Source organism: Lepidochelys kempii, chromosome 5, assembly GCF_965140265.1.
Source record: "Lepidochelys kempii isolate rLepKem1 chromosome 5, rLepKem1.hap2, whole genome shotgun sequence".
Classification (NCBI taxonomy): Eukaryota; Metazoa; Chordata; order Testudines; family Cheloniidae; genus Lepidochelys; species Lepidochelys kempii.
The window spans coordinates 61,296,005-61,316,923 of NC_133260.1; the positions used below are offsets into that span (position 1 = coordinate 61,296,005).

A 20,919-nucleotide genomic window follows, 5' to 3' on the forward strand; every position below is an offset into this window, starting at 1 on the left:
CCTATCAAATCACGGTTAATGTCTTTGGGGTACACTGTATTAAAATACAATTGTATAGGTGTTACTGCATCATTGTATGTGCCCTCTCTAGTAGGAGAGGGATGCTACTGTACTTCCTCTGTTATCAACCCGTTGAAGATATGCTCCTGGAGAGGTTCATATCTATATTTTAACTCACACTGGATTCTCCAGGGACCAACAGACAAATAAAGGATTTGGGGACAAATAGCCTGTTTTTTAAACTGGCTCAGAGCCTTCTCCATGACCCAGCAAATGGGCAGGACTTCTGGTCCATGGATGGTCCTAATCCTTAGGGAAGGATTGGAAGGATTTGACCTATTGAGACTCATTAGAATGGGTGCTTGTTCTGAGCTGAAGCTCTGATGAACTTGTCACCACAAAAGAAACCCTGTGCATAAGGTGTTAAAGGACTGCTCCTGCCAGACCTCATGTTAGAGTTGAGATGGTGCCTGATAAACTTATTAGCATGCATATAGGTTATTATTAATACGTTTTTTTCTGTAGTACTTCTACCTTAAGAATAAAATAGGCTTACATAGATAGAACTGTGTGATAACTTATAACTGTAGCAAGTACACCAGTTAGCCATCTCTAAAGAGAAAGCAAGCAGGTGTGCAGGAGCAGCTTCTCTCTGCTGGGAATAATATAGTGAATGCAGGGAACCGTGCAGCCTGGAAATATCGTGGTCAGAAAGGAGTGAGATGCAAGTTTCCACACAAAAAGGCACTGGCTGGAAGCATGAGAGGGTGCCCTGGTTGGACCACTGAAAGGAAATACAGGCACAATCACCCTGAATTGTGACACACACACTTGCATCAGGTTATGGCACTCAGACTAATTTCACTGAGAGATTCAGATGATGTCATGAACTACACATGGGAAACTTTACTGATGTATCCATAACACAGAATACCAAATAGAATTACAGACTACTTTTTTGTAGATACATTATATGCCGGTGTTGTCTGCCACAGTTTGCCTCAGATCCTTCTTGCTCATATTACGAATCTCCATTTACCTCCTTTCCCGAGTCCTTCATTCTCCTTCTTATTCAGCTCAACTCCACAAGATTACCCTTTGAATATTTCTTTCAAATGCATGCATTGTGAAGCTTAATGAATATTTGTAAACTATTTTCAGATCCTGAGATAAAAGGCACTATGAAAAGGGAAAAAATTTTCTATTCCATAAATTATATATTGTACATTATGTACTTTCCTAACTATTATTAATATTATGTATGTATGTTTTGGAAGCATTCAAGAGTCCCAATGAGGATCAAAGTTCTGTGCTAGACACACTACAAACATAGAAGTAGACATGGTCACTTTCTTATTCTGGAATTAAGTACTGAACAATACTAACTATGCAAATGCTTATTAAACCTGTTAGAGAATTCCATGTACTTTTATATAAAGACAGAAATCTTGTTAACTGTAGTTATTTTGATTTTGACAATTTTCCAAGTCTCAAGACAGCCCCAACACTTAGCATCAAATAGTAAAACGTGGTCTTTGAAATAACTCCAGTAAAGATTAGCACCCACAAAAAGGGGTCTTTCCTTAAATGAATGCTGACACCAATTAAAGTTTAATACAAAAAAGAAAAAAGTTAGACAACCACAGTGAAATGAACAATAAAACTTAAGTATCTTTTTTAAGAGACAAAAAGGCTATCAGAGAGCTATAAAATCTTGAATTTGGAATGTGTCCACCCTCTACCTGGGCCAATATTTTAAAAAATTGGTACCTAAAATAAAGCTCCAAAATCCTTGTTTAGGCACCTAAAAGGTGTCCTGATTTTCAAAGGTGCTGAGCACCAGCATCTCCCATCCTTAATGAAAAGCATTTTCTACAGAGGCCCAAGGGGAGAAAAGAATTTTGTTTTATTAACTATTCCAGGTATCCATAACTTTCATAGACTGGCCAGACCCACACAATGTACTATACCAAGAAGAGATAACATCTAATATCCTAAAGATGTATTTTTTCTCTTATGCAGAATTTTTAAGGTAATCTCTCATTTTTATCCATGTTCTGAGATAATCCAAAAGGAGTACGGGTGGAGGAGTTCGGAGCGCAGGTGGTGTTCTCTTCGATCCTTCTGGCCAAGGGTAGGGGCCCAAGCAGAGAGAGATGCATCCTGGAGGTGAATGCCTGGCTGCGAAGATGGTGTTGCCAGGAGGGCTTTGGCTTCCTTGACCATGGGATGCTGTTCCAGGAAGAAGCACTGCTAAGCAGAGATGGGGGTCCACCTATTGAGGAAGGGGAAGAACATATATGGATACAGACTGGCGAACCTAGTGCAGAGGACTTTAAACTAGGTTCGAAGGGAGTAGGTAAGCAAAGCCCACAGGTAAGTCAAGAACATGGCGACCTGGGAGAAAGTTTGGAATTTGGGGGGAGCATGGGCTGTTATAGCCGGGGTATAGAAGAGACAAGACAGAACTCGGGAAGGGGCAGGAATCAAATCAGTATCTTAGATGTCTGTATACTAATGCGAGAAGTATGGGGGATAAGCAGGAAGAACTCAAAATGCTAATGAACAAACACAACTATGACATAGTTGACATCACAGAGACCTGGTGGGATAATACACGACTGGAATATTGGTATAGAAGAGTACAGCTTGCTCAGGAAGGACGGGCAAGGAAAAAAGGGAGATGGTGTTGCCTTCTATATTAAAAATATACACACTTGGGCCAAGATTGTCTCCTATTTCCATCTCAAACTTGTTGAAAGTCTCTGGGTAAGGATAAAAGGGGGTAAAAAACAGGGTGATGTCGTGGTAGGGGTCTAATACAGACCACCTAACCAGGAAGAAGAGGTGGATGAGGCTTTTCTTAAACAGCTAAAAAATCATCCAAAGCACAGGACTTGGTGCTGATGGGGGCCTTCAACCACGCAGACATCCATTGGGAAAATAACATAGCCGAGCACAGGTTATCCAATACTTTCTTGGAATGTATTTCAGAAAGTGGAGACAGCTACCAGGGGAGAGGCTGTTCTAGATTTGATTTTGACAAATAGGAAGGAACTGGTTGAGAATTTGAAAGTGGAAGGCAGCTTGGGTGAAAGTGAGCATGAAATGATAGAGTTCATGATTATAAGGAATGGTAGGAGGGAGAACAGCAAAATAAAGACAATGGATTTCAAGAAGGCAGACTTTAGCAAACTCAGGGAGTTGGTAGGTAAGATCCCACGAGAAGCAAGTCTAAGGGGAAAACCAACAGACGACAGTTGGCAGTTTTTCCAGAGAGACATTATTAAAGGCACAAGAGGAAACTATCCCACTGTGTAGGAAAGATAGGAAGTATGGCAAGAGACCACCCTGGCTTACCCAGGAGGAGATCTTCAATTATCTTAAAAAGAGTCCTACAAAAAGTGGAAAATAGGTAAAATTACAAAGGATGAATATAAACAAATTATCCAAGTATGTCAATTTGAAAGGCCAAGGCACAATACAAGATCAAACTAGCTAGAGACAAAGGATAACAAGAAAACATTCTAAATTAGAAGCAATAGGAAGACCAAGGACAGGGTAGGCTCGTTATTCAATGAGGTGGGGGAAATAATAACAGAAAATGTGGAAATGGCAGAGGTGCTTAATGACTTCTTTGTTTCGTCTTTCATCAAAAAAGGTTGGTGGTGACTGGACGTCTAACATAGTGAATGCCAGTGAAAATGAAGTAGGATCAGAAGAGGCTAATATAGGGAAAGAACAAGTTCAAAATTACTTGGACAAATTAGATGTCTTTAAGTCACCAGGGCCTGATTACATGAATCCTAGAATACTCAAGGAGCTGACTGAGGAGATATCTGAGCCATTTTCTTTGCAGTTATCTTTGAAAAGTCATGGAAGATGGGAGAGATTCCAGAAGCCTGGAAAAGGGCAAATATAGTTCCCACCTATAAAAAGAGAAATAAAGGCAACCCAGGAAATTACAGACCAGTCCGCATAAACTTCTGTACCCAAAAATAATAATGGAGAAAATAATTAAGCAATGAATTTTCAAACATCTAGGAGATAATAAGGTGATAAGTAATAGTCAGCATGATTTGTCAAAAACAAATTGTGTCAAACTAACCTGATAGCTTTGTTTGACAGGGTAACAAGCTTTGTGGAAAGAGGGGGAAGCGGTAGACATGGTATATCCTGACTTTAGTAAAACTTTTGATACTGTCTTGCATGACCTCAAACAAACTAGGGAAATGCAATCTAAATGGAGCTATTATAAGGTGGGTGCAAAACTGGTTGGAAAACCGTTCCCAAAGAGTAGTTATAAGTGGTTCACCATCATGCTGGAAGGGCATAATAAGTGGGGTCCTGTAGGGATCAGTTCTGTTCAATATCTTCATCAGTGATTTAGATAATGGCATAGAGAGTACACTTATAAAGTTTGTAGACGATACCAAGCTGGGAGGCGTTGCAAATGCTTTGGAGGATAGGATTAAAATTCAAAATGATCTAGACAAACTGGAGAAATGGTCCCAAGTAAATAGGATGAAATTCACTAAGGACAAATGCAAGTACTCCATTTAGGAAGGAACAAATCAGTTGCACACATACAAAATGGGAAATGACTGCCGAGGAAGGAGTACTGCAGAAAGGGGTCTGGGCGTCATAGTGGACCACAAGCTAAATATGTGTCAACAGTGTAATGCTGTTGCAAAAAAAAGCAAACCATCATTCTGGGCTGTATTAGCAGGAGTTGTAAGCAAGACATGAGAAGTAATTCTTCTGCTCTACTCTGATTAGGCCTCAACTGGAGTATTGTGTCCAGTTCTGGGCACCACATTTCAGGAAGGATGATGTGGACAAATTGGAGGCAGTCCAGAGGAGAGCAACAAAAATTATTAAAGGTCTAGAAAACATGACCTATGAGGGAAGCTTGAAAAAAAATGGGTTTGTTTAGTCTGGAAAAGAGAAGCCTGAGAGGGAATATAACAGTTTTCAAGTATGTAAAAGGATGTTACAAGGAGGAGGAAGAAAAATTGTTTCTTAACCTCTGAGGATAGGATAAGAAGCAATGGGCTTAAATTATAGCAAGGGCAGTTTAGGTTGGAGATTAGGAAAAACTTCCCAACTGTCAGGGTGGTTAAGCACTGGAATAAATTGCCTAGGGAGGTTTTGGAATCCATCATTGGAGATTATAAAGAGCAGGTTAGACAAACACCTGTCAGGAATGGCCAGATAATTAGTCTTGGCATGAGTGCAGGGGACTGAACTAGGTGACCTCTCGAGGTCCCTTCCAGTTCTGTGATTATGTTTAGCTCCCATTAGAGCTATTTCTTCCACCTTTACTTTCTCCTCTATCCCAGCATATGAGCGCATATCCTATTCCCCCTATCTGTTTCTGGTTTGCTCACCCAGACTACTCCTCTGCCTGCACAACAATTTTTGTTTTAAAAACTATTGTTGCCCCTTGGTCCAACCAGCTAACCAACATTCCATTCCTTGCTGGGTGATTGCCATTACAAGAAAAAACTGATGAAGTCAGTTATTTCTTTGATGCAATCCTATTTCTTTAAAAAAATTTTTACATGGGTTCTGTTTCCCTGAACACAGTAGGAACAACAGGTTTCCTTGTTTGTAAATCCAAGTCTGTTTTCCAGCTAGTGCTGTGCTCCACGGAGTTTCATCTCTGCTCCTTCTCATGGCTATGCTACCAGCTGATTTAGCTGGCTTTATTATAGATTTCTGAATGCTTTCTTCTTCTGACACACACAGCTGAACCACATTGAGCCACTCACTCCATTCACCCCTCCTCCCTCACTAGCTCCTTTTCACTGGGCTGGGGTGTAGGAGAGTGGGGAGGGCTCCAGGTGGGGGTGTGGGCTCTGGGGTGGGGCCAGGGATGAGGGGTTAAGGGTATGGGAAGGGGCTCTGGACTGGGGCAGAGAGTTAGGGTGCAGCTGCGGGCTCTGGGAGGGAATTGGGTGCCAGAGGGCGTTCCAAGCTGAGGCAAGGGGTTGGAGTACCAGAGGGGGTGTGGGGTCTAGGAGAGAGAGTTTGGTTGCAGGAGGGGGCTCAGGGCTGGGGCAGGGGCTTGCCCCACTGACCAGACTTAACAACCTGGTCAGCAGTGCTGACCAGAGCCGCTAGGGTCCCTTTCCGACTGGACATTCCGTTTGAAAACCGAACACCTGGCAACCTTATTCTTCACTTGCAATCAGTCCCAGGAAAACCCTTTTTTATTCTTCCTTACTTAGATGTTGCTCAGGCCTTCCAGTGCCTTCAGAGGTGGCTTCTATTATTTCAGCTATCACTAAACCAAGGGGCATTTAATTGTTCTTTCATTGGGCCTGAATGAAAGATAGCTAGCATGCTCAATAGCTTCAGTTAGGGCTGTGATTGCCCAGAGATCAAAGTGACACTTGCTGGCAGCCACTAATACTATCTAGCATAACTAACTAAAAATTGCCCTGAATTCAGTTCTCCATTTTCCCTCTCATGTAACCATATGTGCTGTTAGAAAACTCTTCTGGAGGCTAACATAGTTCCTATTTTTAAGAAAGGGAAAAAAAAGTGATCCGGGTAACTACAGGCTTGTTAGTTTGACATCTGTAGTATGCAAGGTCTTGAAAAAAAATTTTGAAGGAGAAAGTAGTTAAGGACATTGAGGACAATAGTAATTGGGACAAAATACAACATGGTTTTACAAAAGGTAGAGCGTGCCAAACAAACCTGATCTCCTTTTTTGAGAAAGTAACAGATTTTTTTAGACAAAGGAAACACAGTGGATCTAATTTACCTAGATTTCAGTAAGGCGTTTGATACAGTGCCACATGGGGAATTGTTAGTTAAATTGGAAAAGATGGGGATCAATATGAAAATTGAAAGGTGGATCAGAAATTGGTTAAAAGGGAGACTATAGCGTGTCATACTGAAAGGTGAATTGTCAGGCTGAAGGGAGGTTACCAGTGGAGTTCCTCAGGGATCGGTTTTGGGACCAATCTTATTTAATCTTTTTATTACTGACCTTGGCACAAAAAGCTGGGAGGTATTGCCAATTTAGAGAAGGACCGGGATATCATACAGGAGGATCTGGATGACCTTGTAAACTGGAGTAATAATAATAGGATGAAATTTAATAGTGAGAAGTGTAAGGTCATGCATTTAGGGATTAATAACAAGAATTTTTGTTATAAGCTGGGGATGCATCAATTAGAAGTAATGGAAGAGGAGAAGGACCTTGGAGTATTGGTTGACCACAGGATGACTATGAGCCGCCAATGTGATATGGCCATCAAAAAAAGCTAATGCGGTCTTGGGATGCATCAGGAGAGGTATTTCCAGTAGAGATAAGGAGGTGTTAGTACCGTTATACAAGGCACTGGTGAGACCACATCTAGAATACTGTGTGCAGTTCTGGTCTCCCATGTTCAAGAAAGATGAATTCAAACTTGAACAGGTACAGAGAAGGGCTACTAGGATGATCCGAGGAATGGAAAACCTGTCTTATGAAAGGAGACTCAAGGAGCTTGGCTTGTTTAGCCCAACCAAAAGAAGGTTGAGGGTACATATGATTGCTCTCTATAAATATATCAGAGGGATAAATACCGGAGAGGGAGAGGAATTATTTAAGCTCAGTACCAATGTGGACACAAGAACAAATGGATATAAACTGGCCATCAGGAAGTTTAGACTTGAAATTAGATGAAGGTTTCTAACCAGCAGAGGAGTCAAGTTCTGGAATAGACTTCCAAGGGAAGCAGTGGGGGCAAAAGATCTATCTGGCTTCAAAATTAAACTTGATAAGCTTATGGAGGAGATGGTATGATGGGATAACATGATTTTGGCAATTAATTGATCTTTAACTATTCATGGTAAATAGGTCCAATGGCCTGTGATGGGATGTTAGATGGGGTAGGATCAGAGAATTCTTTCCTGGGTATCTGGCTGGTGAATCTTGCTCACATGCTCGGGGTTTAGCTGATTGCCCTGGAGGAAAATTCCTTCCTGACTCCAAATATGGCAGATTGGAAGAGGCCCTGGGGGTTTTTCGCCTTCCTCTGTAGCATGGGACACAGGTCACTTGCTGGAGGATTCTCTGCACCTTGAAGTCTTTAAAACAATGATTTGAGGATTTCAATAGCTCAGACATAGGTGAGAGGTTTATTGCAGGAGTGGGTGGGTGAGATTCTGTGGCCTGCGTTGTGCAGGAAGTCAGACTAGATCATCATAATGGTCCCTTCTGACCTTAATATCTATGAGTCTATGAGGCAGCACTTCCTGTTAATGATTAAAGAAGATAAAGGGGGATTCACCAACTAAGTGGCAGCAGCAGCAACCTCATATTAATGTTTAAAAATATTTGAATAGGAATGGATTACATCACTCATTTACTCTCTCTGCTGCCATTACACAAGATCAATTTAATTCCGCCAACAACTCCAATGGGAAAATACAAAAATAACTGAATCACATTATTGGAGGAAATGTTTTCAGAGGGCCAGACTCTTACTCTGACTCACATCAAGTAATAATGCATTACGTGTAAGCACATACTGCACTGAGAATAGCGGAGCTACTTGAGAATAACAGAGCTTCTTGTACAGTAATATAGTATTCAATGTAATTATGAGTGGTAGAAGTTGACAAAATTTTTTTACTGATGCTCCATGCTAGGAAACATTGTTCCATATTATATCAAGATTACGTTAGAATTTCTTCAAAATTTGTATCTCGTTTGTTTTTAAATTGGGAGGTGTCTTTTGAAAACTACAAACAGGGTCCCCTAAGAGGCTATACTTTGTTGTGTCTAAGTGGTTACTGGACAGTGAATTTAAAACAAGACTATTTCCTGTTTTAATTGAAGACCAAAAAGCAGTTTCCGTGTGAAATGAAATCCATACCACATTATTAATTCAATTATCCAGATGATGATGGAAATCTATGCTCATTATACATCACCATCTGTTTCAACTGGTTTTTTAAAAAATTTAATAGCAAAACTCACACAAAGATCCTTCAGTGACAATCTTCCTACCAATTAGTAAAGGAGAATTGTACTGTTTTATTCATATTACAATTTTTTTTTATAGAAAGTTATACATTTGATAGCTACAGCTGTAAGGGGTGAAATTCTGGCCCCAATGAAGTCAATGTAATTTTACCATTGACTTCAATGGAGCCCAGATTTCACCCAAGATTTATAACAAAAAAGTAGCTCGGTGGAATAAATGCAACACCTACCATGAAACTGACATACTCATGAAAAAAATAGAAAAGCCTTCTACCTTTTATTCTATAAACAGTTCATAAGCATTTAATATGGCAAATAATTTTCAGATTTGTAATTATCCTGTTTTAGCGTATTGTGAATTTATCGCATTCAGATATAGAGGTCACTAAGTACCTAAACATATTGTGGGCTGAAATCAGGCAGTAAATCTAATCAGGCACGCAAATAACATTTTTTAAAAGGATTAAAAAGCATTTAATTGTATGTTTCAATACTGTGTTCATTGGAAAAAATATTTTTTCCATATCTATCCAGCCATATATCCATTCATCTAGATGAAAACTGGCCTTTTCCTCTATTCTTATCACCAGAAGTCAAGATTTTTTTCTTTGAGTAGAGGAAGGCCTGAGGCAGGAAGGATCAAAAATTTCCTGTGGACAAAGGCCAAAATTTTCTAACTTGAGTGCCTAAGATTAGGCACTAATTACAATAAATAGGTTGATATTTTAGAGGTAGTGAGCATGAGCACTGAATACTCTGCAGCTCCAAAAAATCAGGCCATTGATCTGGATATCTAAATACCATCTGGATTCTCCCCTAAGATGTGTTACAGGAATGTAGCAAATCCACAGGACCAGATTTTGTTCTAGAACCGTTTAATTGAATAAATCACTATGAAAAGGCAGATTTCCATCCAATTCTGAGCAGGGATAGTGAGCAACAGAAGCCATCTACAAACACTGAAAAGCATGCCAGCTTTACACTGTGCATCACAGAGGTATGTTACAGTTTAAGTAATTATAAAATGTTAAATAGGATAAAATTCCCACATTTGTTCTACTACTTTCTCTTACTAATGCAATATTTTCATTGCAGTAGGTTATATCATTGCAATAAGTTACATTGGGACAAAAATGTATACTTTAAAAAGTCTTAAATATAGGTGCCAGTCCTTTGTCAAAATCTGGGAACACAGAACCCTGCACCCATGCAAAAATCTCAAGGAAGTCAATAGGACTACGAACAGGTTGGGGGGAGTGGGGTCCTAGTTAGCAGATCTCAATGCAAGGTGCCAACATTATAAAAAGCAACAAGACAAACAACCAGTGGGCAGCCCTGTAAGGAGACTCAGGAAACAAATGAGCTCCTGGCTCGACTAGTGGCCAAAAGCAAATATTATTCCTCTGCTGAGATGGACTACAAGTCCAATCATTTTGGTCAGACACCCTCCTGATCCTGCCAGGATGCCGGACCCTGCCCCGAATCCCACCTAGAAATTCAGACTTCTTATCTTGAAATGAGTCAGACAAGCAACATGAGAAAGACCCTAGAACAACAGTAATTTGAAAGGATAGCGATTGCTCATTTGGTGTTAAGAGCTTCTTACTTACTATTTTCCTCCCACAACTGATGCAGCTACCTACTATGCTCATCACTGATATGATTAGAAGGAGATGAAAAGAGAAGTAAATCTAACCCTGTTTTCTCCTGAGAATGCTAAGGAAAAGACCCACCTCCTTATCTAGAAGACTTAAACATGACTGCACCCAAGTCTAAGTGTCCCCGTGGGACGAGAGAGTAATCTGATACTGCAGACAGGGCACCGATTTAGGACTTGGGCGTCCTTTGCTCTACCACAAAACTGCTGTGTGGCTTTAGGCAAGTCAATTCATCTCTCTGTACCTCAGTTTCCCTTCCCATACTTGTGCGTGTTGACTATTTAGACGGTAATCTTTTTAGGGAGGGGTTGTCTCTTAGCTGAACACCATGGAGTTCAATCTTGAATGGAACTTCCAGGCACTATCGTAATATAAATAATTAATAAAAATAATAATAGGGTATTTCAAACAGGAATTGGGCAAAACATTGTTTGCCCCATCCAAATAGTCTGCTGCTGGATTCCTCTCAGCACTGCAACACAACCTTGATCTTCTCTGTACCCTGGTGTTTTGTTTCTTGTTTTTTTGTTTTTGAGTGTTTTGTTTCCTGGTTTTGAGTTAGTTAAGTGGGCAGCCAATTGGATGAGGAGGCAAATTACAACAGCAGCTCCACTCTAACAGGATGGCTGCTATATGACATGGATTACTCATCTACTAAAAGTAAAGTTTATCAGATATGACTTTTTCCTCTGATGTAAGTGTAAAGAATTTTCTATCTAGTTTAACTGAGAGAGTGTGGTTCCTGACATATATTGTATATTTATGTATCATTTTCATTGTGTATCTGTGCCATAGATCATTGTAACTGTGAATAATATTGCTGATTTCCCGGTTCTTAGTTTTTATTAAACTTAATCAGGAGGTTACCTCACTAAGCTGTGATGGACTCCCTGTTGAGGTGGGAAGCCAGACTCTTTTTAAAATTATCTTGGGGGATAATACTTTCAGATCATTATTTCTAGGTGAAAAGAAAAGGAGTACTTGTGGCACCTTAGAGACTAACCAATTTATTAGAGCATAAGCTTTCGTGAGCTACAGCTCACTTCCTCAGATGTGGATCTGAGGAAGTGAGCTGTAGCTCACGAAAGCTTATGCTCTAATAAATTGGTTAGTCTCTAAGGTGCCACAAGTACTCCTTTTCTTTTTGTGAATACAGACTAACACGGCTGTTACTCTGAAACCGGTCATATTTCTAGGTGAGGAACTCTTGGAGAGGAAGGATGGATGATTGAAAGAAGGATGCACTGAAAAGGAAGAACTAACTTTAGACATCCTGATTTTTGAGAAGCGCCCCCTCGGAATACTAATTACCTTCAGGAGCAAAACTGGCTCAAAGAATCTGTTTTCTCACTGGGATAAGTTTCCTCCCCAAAAGATCTGGAGAAGGAAATCTCACCCTCCACCAAGCAAGAAGGTTCTTTGACCTGATTTCTTTTCAAGGTGTTTTACATTTTCTTCCTCTTGTGAAGGAAGTACTATAAAATGGCACAAGGGCCACAATAGGTCAAATGAAACAGTATATCTTTAGCGCCTTCCTGAATGGAGGGGGAAGAAAGAGGTAGGAAGACTGCAAGTAGGGGGACCGACTCATTCCATTGGCCATACAAAGGGAGTTTGCTGTTGCTTCTGAGGTTGCCAGTGGGGTCTGAGGTAGTGGCAGGGAATGGGGACTTCCTTCAGGTATCTGAGTATTGCTGGGCTATGGCAGAAACAGGAAAGCACCATCAGGAAAGAAATACTTCTCAGAGGCTTGAGCTGACAGGTCTGTTTGCTAGAATGGAGCAGAACAACTTTTGAGTTGGAAGTGCCTTAAGCCAATGAGTTTCATCTGAGAACAGAGGCTACGAAAGATGCATGAGTGCCACCTCAAGCCAGTAGGACTCAAAGGGGCAGGGCTGAGCCTGCCTGTTTGAGAGTCTTCCATTGGATGTTATTAGATATCTTGGTGGTTCCCAGCAGTGGCTCCTTTACAGATACCAGCTAAGCAGGACAAAGCCACTGGTCCTACACTCATGTATGAGAATGAGGAAGTGGGGGGGGGGGACTATTCTTCACCTTCTACATGTTCTCTCTCCTCATTTTCTAGCTATCGCCACCCAGGCATCCTTAATTGCTGACCACCTCACCCTAATGGTTCCTCTTCTCCCCCACACCTATCAATGCTTGGACCATCTCTGGTCCAAAGCGTCTTCAGGATGAGAGCCATTGCTGTTGTGCTCCTACATGGCACTTCAGATCTGGCCTTTCAATAAGGAGCAAAGATCACTTCTGGTCCCCACTGCTGCTGAGAGGCAGGTGGCTCAGCCCAGCAGTGCTGCTACATAGACAGATGACAGAAGCTGGGCGAGAAGAAGGGGCAGATAGGGGCTAACTTTTTAGCATACATGCAAATATTTTTCTCATTTTCATTTTAAATTAAACTGCATGAGCCATATCTTTATCAAATATTCCTGAAAATATTAATGCTATCCTAAAAATGCAACCTTCTACTTGCAGAAAGAAGGTGAATGATGATTACCTTCTGCTTGAAGCATAGATCTCTTTACTGTCTACCAAAAACATAACTTACACGACACATACAAAACCACATTTATCAGCATATTCTTACCTCCACGATCCCGCGCTGCTAAATTTTGACCCCTTTTTAATGTAATGTCCAACTGGTACATTCCGGGATCACCCAAGGGAAAATCTGCATTACTAGTTCCAGTTGTATTGGTTCTCTGAAAGGCAAAAAACCCCAAAAAATAACTATATAATACATATGGAAGAATAAAGAACAAAAAAATACATCCTATAACTAAGGTTGAAATCCTGCAGAACCCCAAGCCCACAAAGAATCCCTCTGAATTCAGTGGAACTCCTCAAAGGAGCACCAATATCCACTCACATGGAGTCAATTACAGGTTTGTGGTCTAATGGAGTGGAGCCAGGCAGATACATTCCTGAAGAGAGCTCTGAACTTCCCCCCAAATCCGGACTGGTGCAGAACAGGTGATGTATGTCACAGTAGTGATGACTTCAGCAGCAGACAAAATGCTTGACCTAATCATTGTTAGTGAAAGCCCAGCTGGCTAATTCCTAACACATTATTATTATTATTAGCAAACTCTTAGCCTATGTCTACACTACTAGCCAGGGGTGAAATTCCCATCTTGCATACACATACTCACACTCTCTCTCATTGAACTAATGCGAATATAAGCAGCAGTGTAGCCACAGTAGCACAGGCAGTGGTGGCCCAGCTTAATCAACACCACCAAAACCAGTGGAAACATCCTTGGCATGTCTCCTATCACTGCCAGTGCTACCATGGCTATGCACCAGAGTTGTTTGCCAAAGTAAGAAAGGGGGATCTGAAGGGAATAAGAGGACAGGAAAGGAATGGAAGCATTCATACACAAAGTATTGAAGGAACACTCTGACCAAACTTTTAGTATTACTCATATAACACCATTGATGTCCATGGCATTTCAACAAATAGACTAGAAATATCAGTATAGGAACTACAGATGTTCTCCATGCCATTCCATCTTCACCTTGTCTGAATTCCAACAAGTTCTCTCTAATTACACCATCCAGGGGACAGCTTCCCAGAAAATATACAATCATTCTGAAAGCAGAGACCCTGGCTATATTTTCATAGCATTTGCAAATTTTATTTTATTTACAGCTAAAAGTGATACGTTGTATCAGTTATAAAATAAAATTCATGGAACACAATTCTAATTTCACTTTCCTTGGTGTAAATCAGAAATAACTCCACTGAAGCCTATGGTGTTACATAGGTATGGGATCAGAAGTTGGTCTATAGAAGAATTATCTTAACAGTTAAAAATTGCTAACCCCTCAAAAAAAATTTTTGGCGGATAAAGGGATTCCAATTTCACATTAGAATATTCCCACTTACACTGGGTTTCTGCTACTTAGAGAACAAACCAAACCGAACAGAAACCAATGTTAAGTTCCTCAGACACCAACAGCTGCTCCTTATAACAGAAGCTTCCACACCTGAGAAAACTAAAATCCTCAAGGATGGCTTACCATGGTCCCCTCTCTATCACCAGCCAGCCAGGGAGAGCAAGATTATAGCCCACCTCATTTCATTTGGGATGATTAATGCTGCAATGATTGTCACTGGCAGCAGTCTAGCCCTCTGTGTAATCAGCCTTTGAAATAAATAATATTTTTCCTTCTTTTCCCATTTTTACTCTAAACTTTATTTTATTCTGTCCATTTTTTCATAATTTGTTTTGTTCCGATAGATATGGGAAAGACTATTTTTCTTTTGTTATTCAGGTGAATAGCTACAGCTCAGTTCCTGGAAGTTCCTGATTATTTCAAGAACTAGTAAATTCCCACATATATTAAAGCCTTAATCTTGACCTTTTATATTTTATGGATCCAATGAAGTAGTTAATGGATAAAAATGTTGTTGTTTCTGCAGAACTCTTGTGGCTGGTAGCTGAAGGTTAAGTAGGTAGAGAGAAAACTAATTCCTAGTTTAAGATTTTAGCATTAAAACTCTGCTATAAGTTCTTACGGGATTTTTTTACACCAAAGTTAAAAAATGTTATACTACTTTGATAATTTGCCAGTAAAAGTCTTGACATTGATCAGAAATTCAAATGAATAAACCAAATTAAAATTACGTTTTACCTAATGACATAGTCCAGTAAACACTATAAATTTGAAAAGCAAAACAAAGTGAAACTCATGTGTAACCATTTGATTCTGAAATAACTCTTCCTTTCCATATGCATATGGAGCCACTGACGGTATTAAGACGACAGAGCTGGGTGTCATCAACATGCTGAAAGCACCACAGCTCCCATCTCCTCACGAGCACTTGATCCAGCCAAGACAGTCAATTGCCTTGCCCAGTATGTGGATACAAATGGGACATGGATAAGAATTAACGGACAGACTCAATATAGAGAAGATTGTGGTGATGTTAGTTGATTAGGGGAAACAAATGGAAGGGCTGGTGAAGATAGTACCAACTTTTCTGGTCGGGGAGGGTGTAAGCCATTGAGTCATAAAGCTCCCAGCAGCAGAATTCCAGTGCCTTTCTTCAGGAATAGGATTATTTTCCAAAACTAAAACAATCCAGTATGAAAGCCCCTCCCACTGCCAAAAAGGGGGTGTGAGGCATAACTGCTACACTATGAGGTCTAATAGGACGTGGGGGTGAGATACTCTACCATAGACTTGAGTAACCTAGCCAAGACCATAGAGACTAGCAATGTTTCGCCTGGCAATGGAGAGAGCCTGTGTGAGAACAAACAAAATCAGGAGCATCCCAGGTTAAATAGGAGACACAGGACATCTAGAAACCAAAGCTGGTGCAGAATTTGGCAACTCATTTGTTCAGGTCTCACCTGAAGAAGAGCTCTCTGTGAGCTCAAAAGCTTCTCCTTCACCCACAGAAGTTGGTCCAGTAAAATATATTACCTCATCCACCTTGTGTCTCTAATACCCTGGGACCAACATGGTTACAACAACACTGCAAACAGTAAGTAGTAGAATGTCAAGCCACTATCTCTGCATTAGGAGTGGTGCTTATTCAACTAAATGATTAAAAATGGAGACAAACTATAGATATGACTATCAAATGAATCACCTTTCCAATTATCTTTAACAAAAAATAGCACTCAGAAAATGACTATTAGTACATAAAGATCACTGAAAGGCTGCTGTCTTTGGAAAAAACGTTAAGACAAACTTTATGACCAACAGATTACCAAACACTTCATAGCATAAGCATTCCAGACAAAACTGGAAATACTACCCAGGGATTAAAACTTGCTGTTGATGTGGTTTACAGGGATTTTACAAAAAGAAAAGGAGTACTTGTGGCACCTTAGAGACTAACCAATTTATTAGAGCATAAGCTTTCGTGAGCTACAGCTCACTTCCTCAGATGCATATTGTGGAAACTGCAGCAGGCTTTATATATACACAGAGAATATGAAACAATACCTCCTCCCACCCCACTGTCCTGCTGGTAATAGCTTATCTAAAGTGATCATCAGGTGGGCCATTTCCAGCACAAATCCAGGTTCTCACCCTCCACCCCCCCCCCCCCCACAAATTCACTCTCCTGCTGGTGATAGCCCATCCAAAGTGACAACTCTTTACACAATGTGCATGACAATCAAGTTGAGCTATTTCCTGCACAAATCCAGGTTCTCTCACATCCCCCCCACCTCCATACACACACAAACTCACTCTCCTGCTGGTAATAGCTCATCCAAACTGACCACTCTTCAAGTTTAAATTTAAACTTGGATTTAAACTTGGATTTAAACTTGGATTTAAACTTGGATTTAAACTTGGATTTAAACTTGGATTTAAACTTGGATTTAAACTTGGATTTAAACTTGGATTTAAACTTGGATTTAAACTTGGATTTAAACTTGGATTTAAACTTGAAGAGTGGTCAGTTTGGATGAGCTATTACCAGCAGGAGAGTGAGTTTGTGTGTGTATGGGGTGGGGGGGGGATGTGAGAAAACCTGGATTTGTGCAGGAAATAGCTCAACTTGATTGTCATGCACATTGTGTAAAGAGTTGTCACTTTGGATGGGCTATCACCAGCAGGAGAGTGAATTTATGTGGGGGGGGTGGAGGGTGAGAAAACCTGGATTTGTGCTGGAAATGGCCCACCTGATGATCACTTTAGATAAGCTATTACCAGCAGGACAGTGGGGTGGGAGGAGGTATTGTTTCATATTCTCTGTGTATATATAAAGCCTGCTGCAGTTTCCACGATATGCATCTGAGGAAGTGAGCTGTAGCTCACGAAAGCTTATGCTCTAATAAATTGGTTAGTCTCTAAGGTGCCACAAGTACTCCTTTTCTTTTTGCGAATACAGACTAACACGGCTGTTACTCTGAAACCAGGGATTTTACACTTACATTTAGGGATTTGTTTTAGTCCACTATTTTATATCTTGCGTCTTACTAAAATTTATATCCAAATAAGTTGCTCCCTCTGTATTCAGGACCATCATAGTCTATAACACTAGCCAAAATGAAAGTCAGCATTTAATGGTTGAAAGGCAGCTTTCAGACCTCATGCCATCTATTGCATACATAAAAAACACAAATCAGGCAGTGTCAATTTACACCAAGAAACCTGGGAAGTGTCCTTCAGAGACTAAAAGCTTCTCTGAATGTACTGGTTAATAGCTTCAAAAATAATTTCTTAAAACTCACACACTCCACCTTGTCTCCTGAAGTGGGAAATATTTTCTTCCACACAAGTATCCAGAATAGATACCCCAGAACCAGATCTATATCTTTATTGTGACATCTGCCATTCCTTTAAGTTAGTACTGGAAGATAAAGCCAAGACATCTGAAGCAGAGACTCTGAAGGAAAATTTTGTCTTCTTCTCTAACATCCTAGAATGTAGTGACAGTCCTGAAATACAATATTATCTTCACTATGAAGTCAAATAAAAACATTGGAATGACAGATAGCAGAAGGCCTTTAACACATTCTATGAAAGAGAAGATATTAATCATTAAGTGTTTAAGCTCTATAACTAGAAATCCTCTAAGGGAAACAATGCTTGAACAACTACTTTTCAGCTGTATACTTTACTTTGAAATTACTTTGTTAGGCTGGTAGTTTGTCTCATTCTATTTAGGAATAATCTTGTTAGCTAAATGATATTACAGTTCTTGGATCCAACTTAATTCACAATGAAAATGTGGATGAATTTTTGTCTCAAAAGAAAACAGTTTATTTAGCTAATACAACCACCATTGCCACAGAACTCTGAAATACTATTAAAGTTGTAGCTTATAGAAACATGAGCATGATGAAAAGAAGATGTCTGATTAAAAAATCAGGGGAGAGATATCAATGATAACAGCATTTTATGGTTAGTAGACATTGCATTAAACTCCACTGATCAGTGCTTTCATCAAATCAGTGAGAGTGCTGCTTTCATTTTCAGTTAAAGGTCTAAACCGGCAGTACCTTTTTCAGTAGTCTAAATTTAAAATAAATGGATCTTCAGTTATAACTTGTTACTGACTTGTGACATTTTTAAATGGATTTTCTTACATGTTCTAAAAGCGCATAATTTCACTGTTTCGTCTAAATTCACAAGCAAAAAAGCTTAGTTAGCATTAGTTAAGGTTGCTGTGATCAATAAACTAGCCATAAAAAATGGGAAATACAAAGTTAAGGATTAAAAAGTATTAAAAGGTTTCAAACCTATCACAGAGAAAACTCTGCTAAAAAGGAACTTGGAGATCACAAGTAGATGCAACTTCTCCAAGTTAAATCTGTAGTCTGAAAGTGAGAAAAATTTTGGATTAATGCTAAAAGATTGGAGATTGTGATTTATCATCAACAAAAGAGCATCATCTGTCTATAGCATCAAATTATATGCCAATGGACCATTGTTAATACTCTGAATATTTGGGTAGGATGTATGATGATCTCTGCAGACATTACAGCCAGACTGCATACAAAAGAGGTGCCTCTGGGGAGGTTAAATGAGTCTGAAATGATGCCATTGGCTAAGAGACAAGACATAGGGCCCTTATATAGAAGTTAACCCATTCACTAAAACTGAGCCCCAAACCAAAACTCTGGACTGTATATAATGTATTCACAGTTTACTATCTTTTCTACATCTAAGGCTAAAAGCCACTATTATAACTACTAACAGCCATAAGTTATCCAAGTCATGCAGCCTATAGCCAATCCCAACCTGATCTGGATATATATTGGTGTGACACATGACCAGAAAGGGTTAAGTATCCTGCAGGACAAATGACTCAAATTCAACCCTTAAAAACATACGGGTAGTGTGACAGGGTCAGGCCAGACAACTATAAGAGTTATTTTTTTTAAATGTAAAACATTTAATTTAAAAATGTTGACACTCCAATATATAAAATACCTATTATAAATGAACATAGTGTATAGCTGCCAGGTTTACTGTAAGTTACACTTTGGTTAAGACTTGTAGTTTCACCCTCTGAAAGTCCACATTCTATCAGTGATGTATGGTCAAAGTCAACAGCCCCAATTGTTAAACACTTGGATCAAGCCATAACCAGTTTTATTGCAAAAGGACCCTGTACACATTTATATCAATTCTAGTACCTTACAATTTTAGCTACCCAACAAGTCATTAACATATAATAACATGCATGAGAAGCAAGACAGATCACACATCCCTTCTGCACATTAGCAACTTGTCATTCTTGCGAAACAAGGCTCACATCACTGAGGTTTGTGAACAGTCACTTTTAGCATTCATCCTGAATGAAAGATGGTCAAAGGCAGGTATATTAGCCCCAGGATAAGCAGGTCTCTTTTCCCCTGGTAATTAAACAGGGGTTACTCCAGGTTAATTAGGACACCTGGGCCCAGTCAAGGGCCTGCCATAACCTGTTAAAGGCCTCTCCTCCAGTCAGATAGGTGCATGTAATAGAAGCTGTAGGGGAGACACCAGGAGAGAGACCTCACAGGTACAGAGGTGAAGAGCAGGGGAAACAGGGTATACAGCCCTTCTGGGCCCCAGAGGTTTGAGGGAAGAGACCCCGCCGGAGGGGAGAGACTGAACTGGGTGTCTGGCCTGCCTCCACTATGTCTGAAGGAGCTACCAGAGACTAAGAAGCTCTCCTCCCCATCCCCTGTGAGGGAGGCTGGGAGGAACCCCATCTCAGACAAGGTGGGGACAGTAAACCCAGGGACTTGAGGAAATTCCTAGAGAAAGAGGAATCCCCCAGTCCATGCTAAGAGGAAAGGTGGAACCTACTAAGGTGGAGAAGGAGCTCTGCCACCACAGATAATGTTTGTGTTTTTGTGTATTTACATATATATATATTGGTAGAGGTCAACTATGTAATCAAACAGTCAATATGCCAATATGTAATCAAACAGTCCCTGTCTATCCTGTATTCTGTTAATTCAGAGATCAAAAGGACAATATTTAAATGAACTGTTAAGATAGGATATCACTGCATTCATCTCTTTGAAATGTATAGCAAATCATCTGTGAACGGTAGAAAAACAGGCAATTGCCTTATGTTAATCTGTGTGAATAATAACCAGCAATACTTAGAAAATGAGTGTCTATTGTTCGCCGAGGAACTCCAACCTGTCAAAGGCAGCCTGAAACTGTATAAAAAATGGCTTGGGTCCTAATCCAGTCACCTTAGATCTACTTGAGGTTTCATGCAGGGGAAGCCTAAGTCATAAGGACTGAATCCTGCCCTGAAGCTAAACATTGGACTATAAC

At 40.0% G+C, this 20,919-nt stretch overlaps 1 protein-coding gene across 18 annotated transcripts in view; it reads right to left on the reverse strand.

Annotated features, from left to right (window-relative positions):
- The window catches only part of MCTP1 (multiple C2 and transmembrane domain containing 1), a 476,976-nt gene that overhangs the window by 247,346 nt on the left and 208,711 nt on the right, over positions 1 to 20,919 (reverse strand). For 16 of the 18 annotated variants that reach the window (XR_012158969.1, XM_073344510.1, XM_073344512.1 and 13 more), the window contains one exon: positions 13,256 to 13,370. Coding sequence is in view for 17 of the 18 variants with exons in the window: in XM_073344510.1 (XP_073200611.1) it covers positions 13,256 to 13,370 (115 nt within the window). In the remaining variant the exon portion in view is untranslated. Of the gene's footprint in view, positions 1 to 13,255; positions 13,371 to 17,867; positions 18,075 to 20,919 lie in introns of those variants that run through there. The other 2 variants (XM_073344522.1, XM_073344521.1) reach the window with 2 other exon arrangements.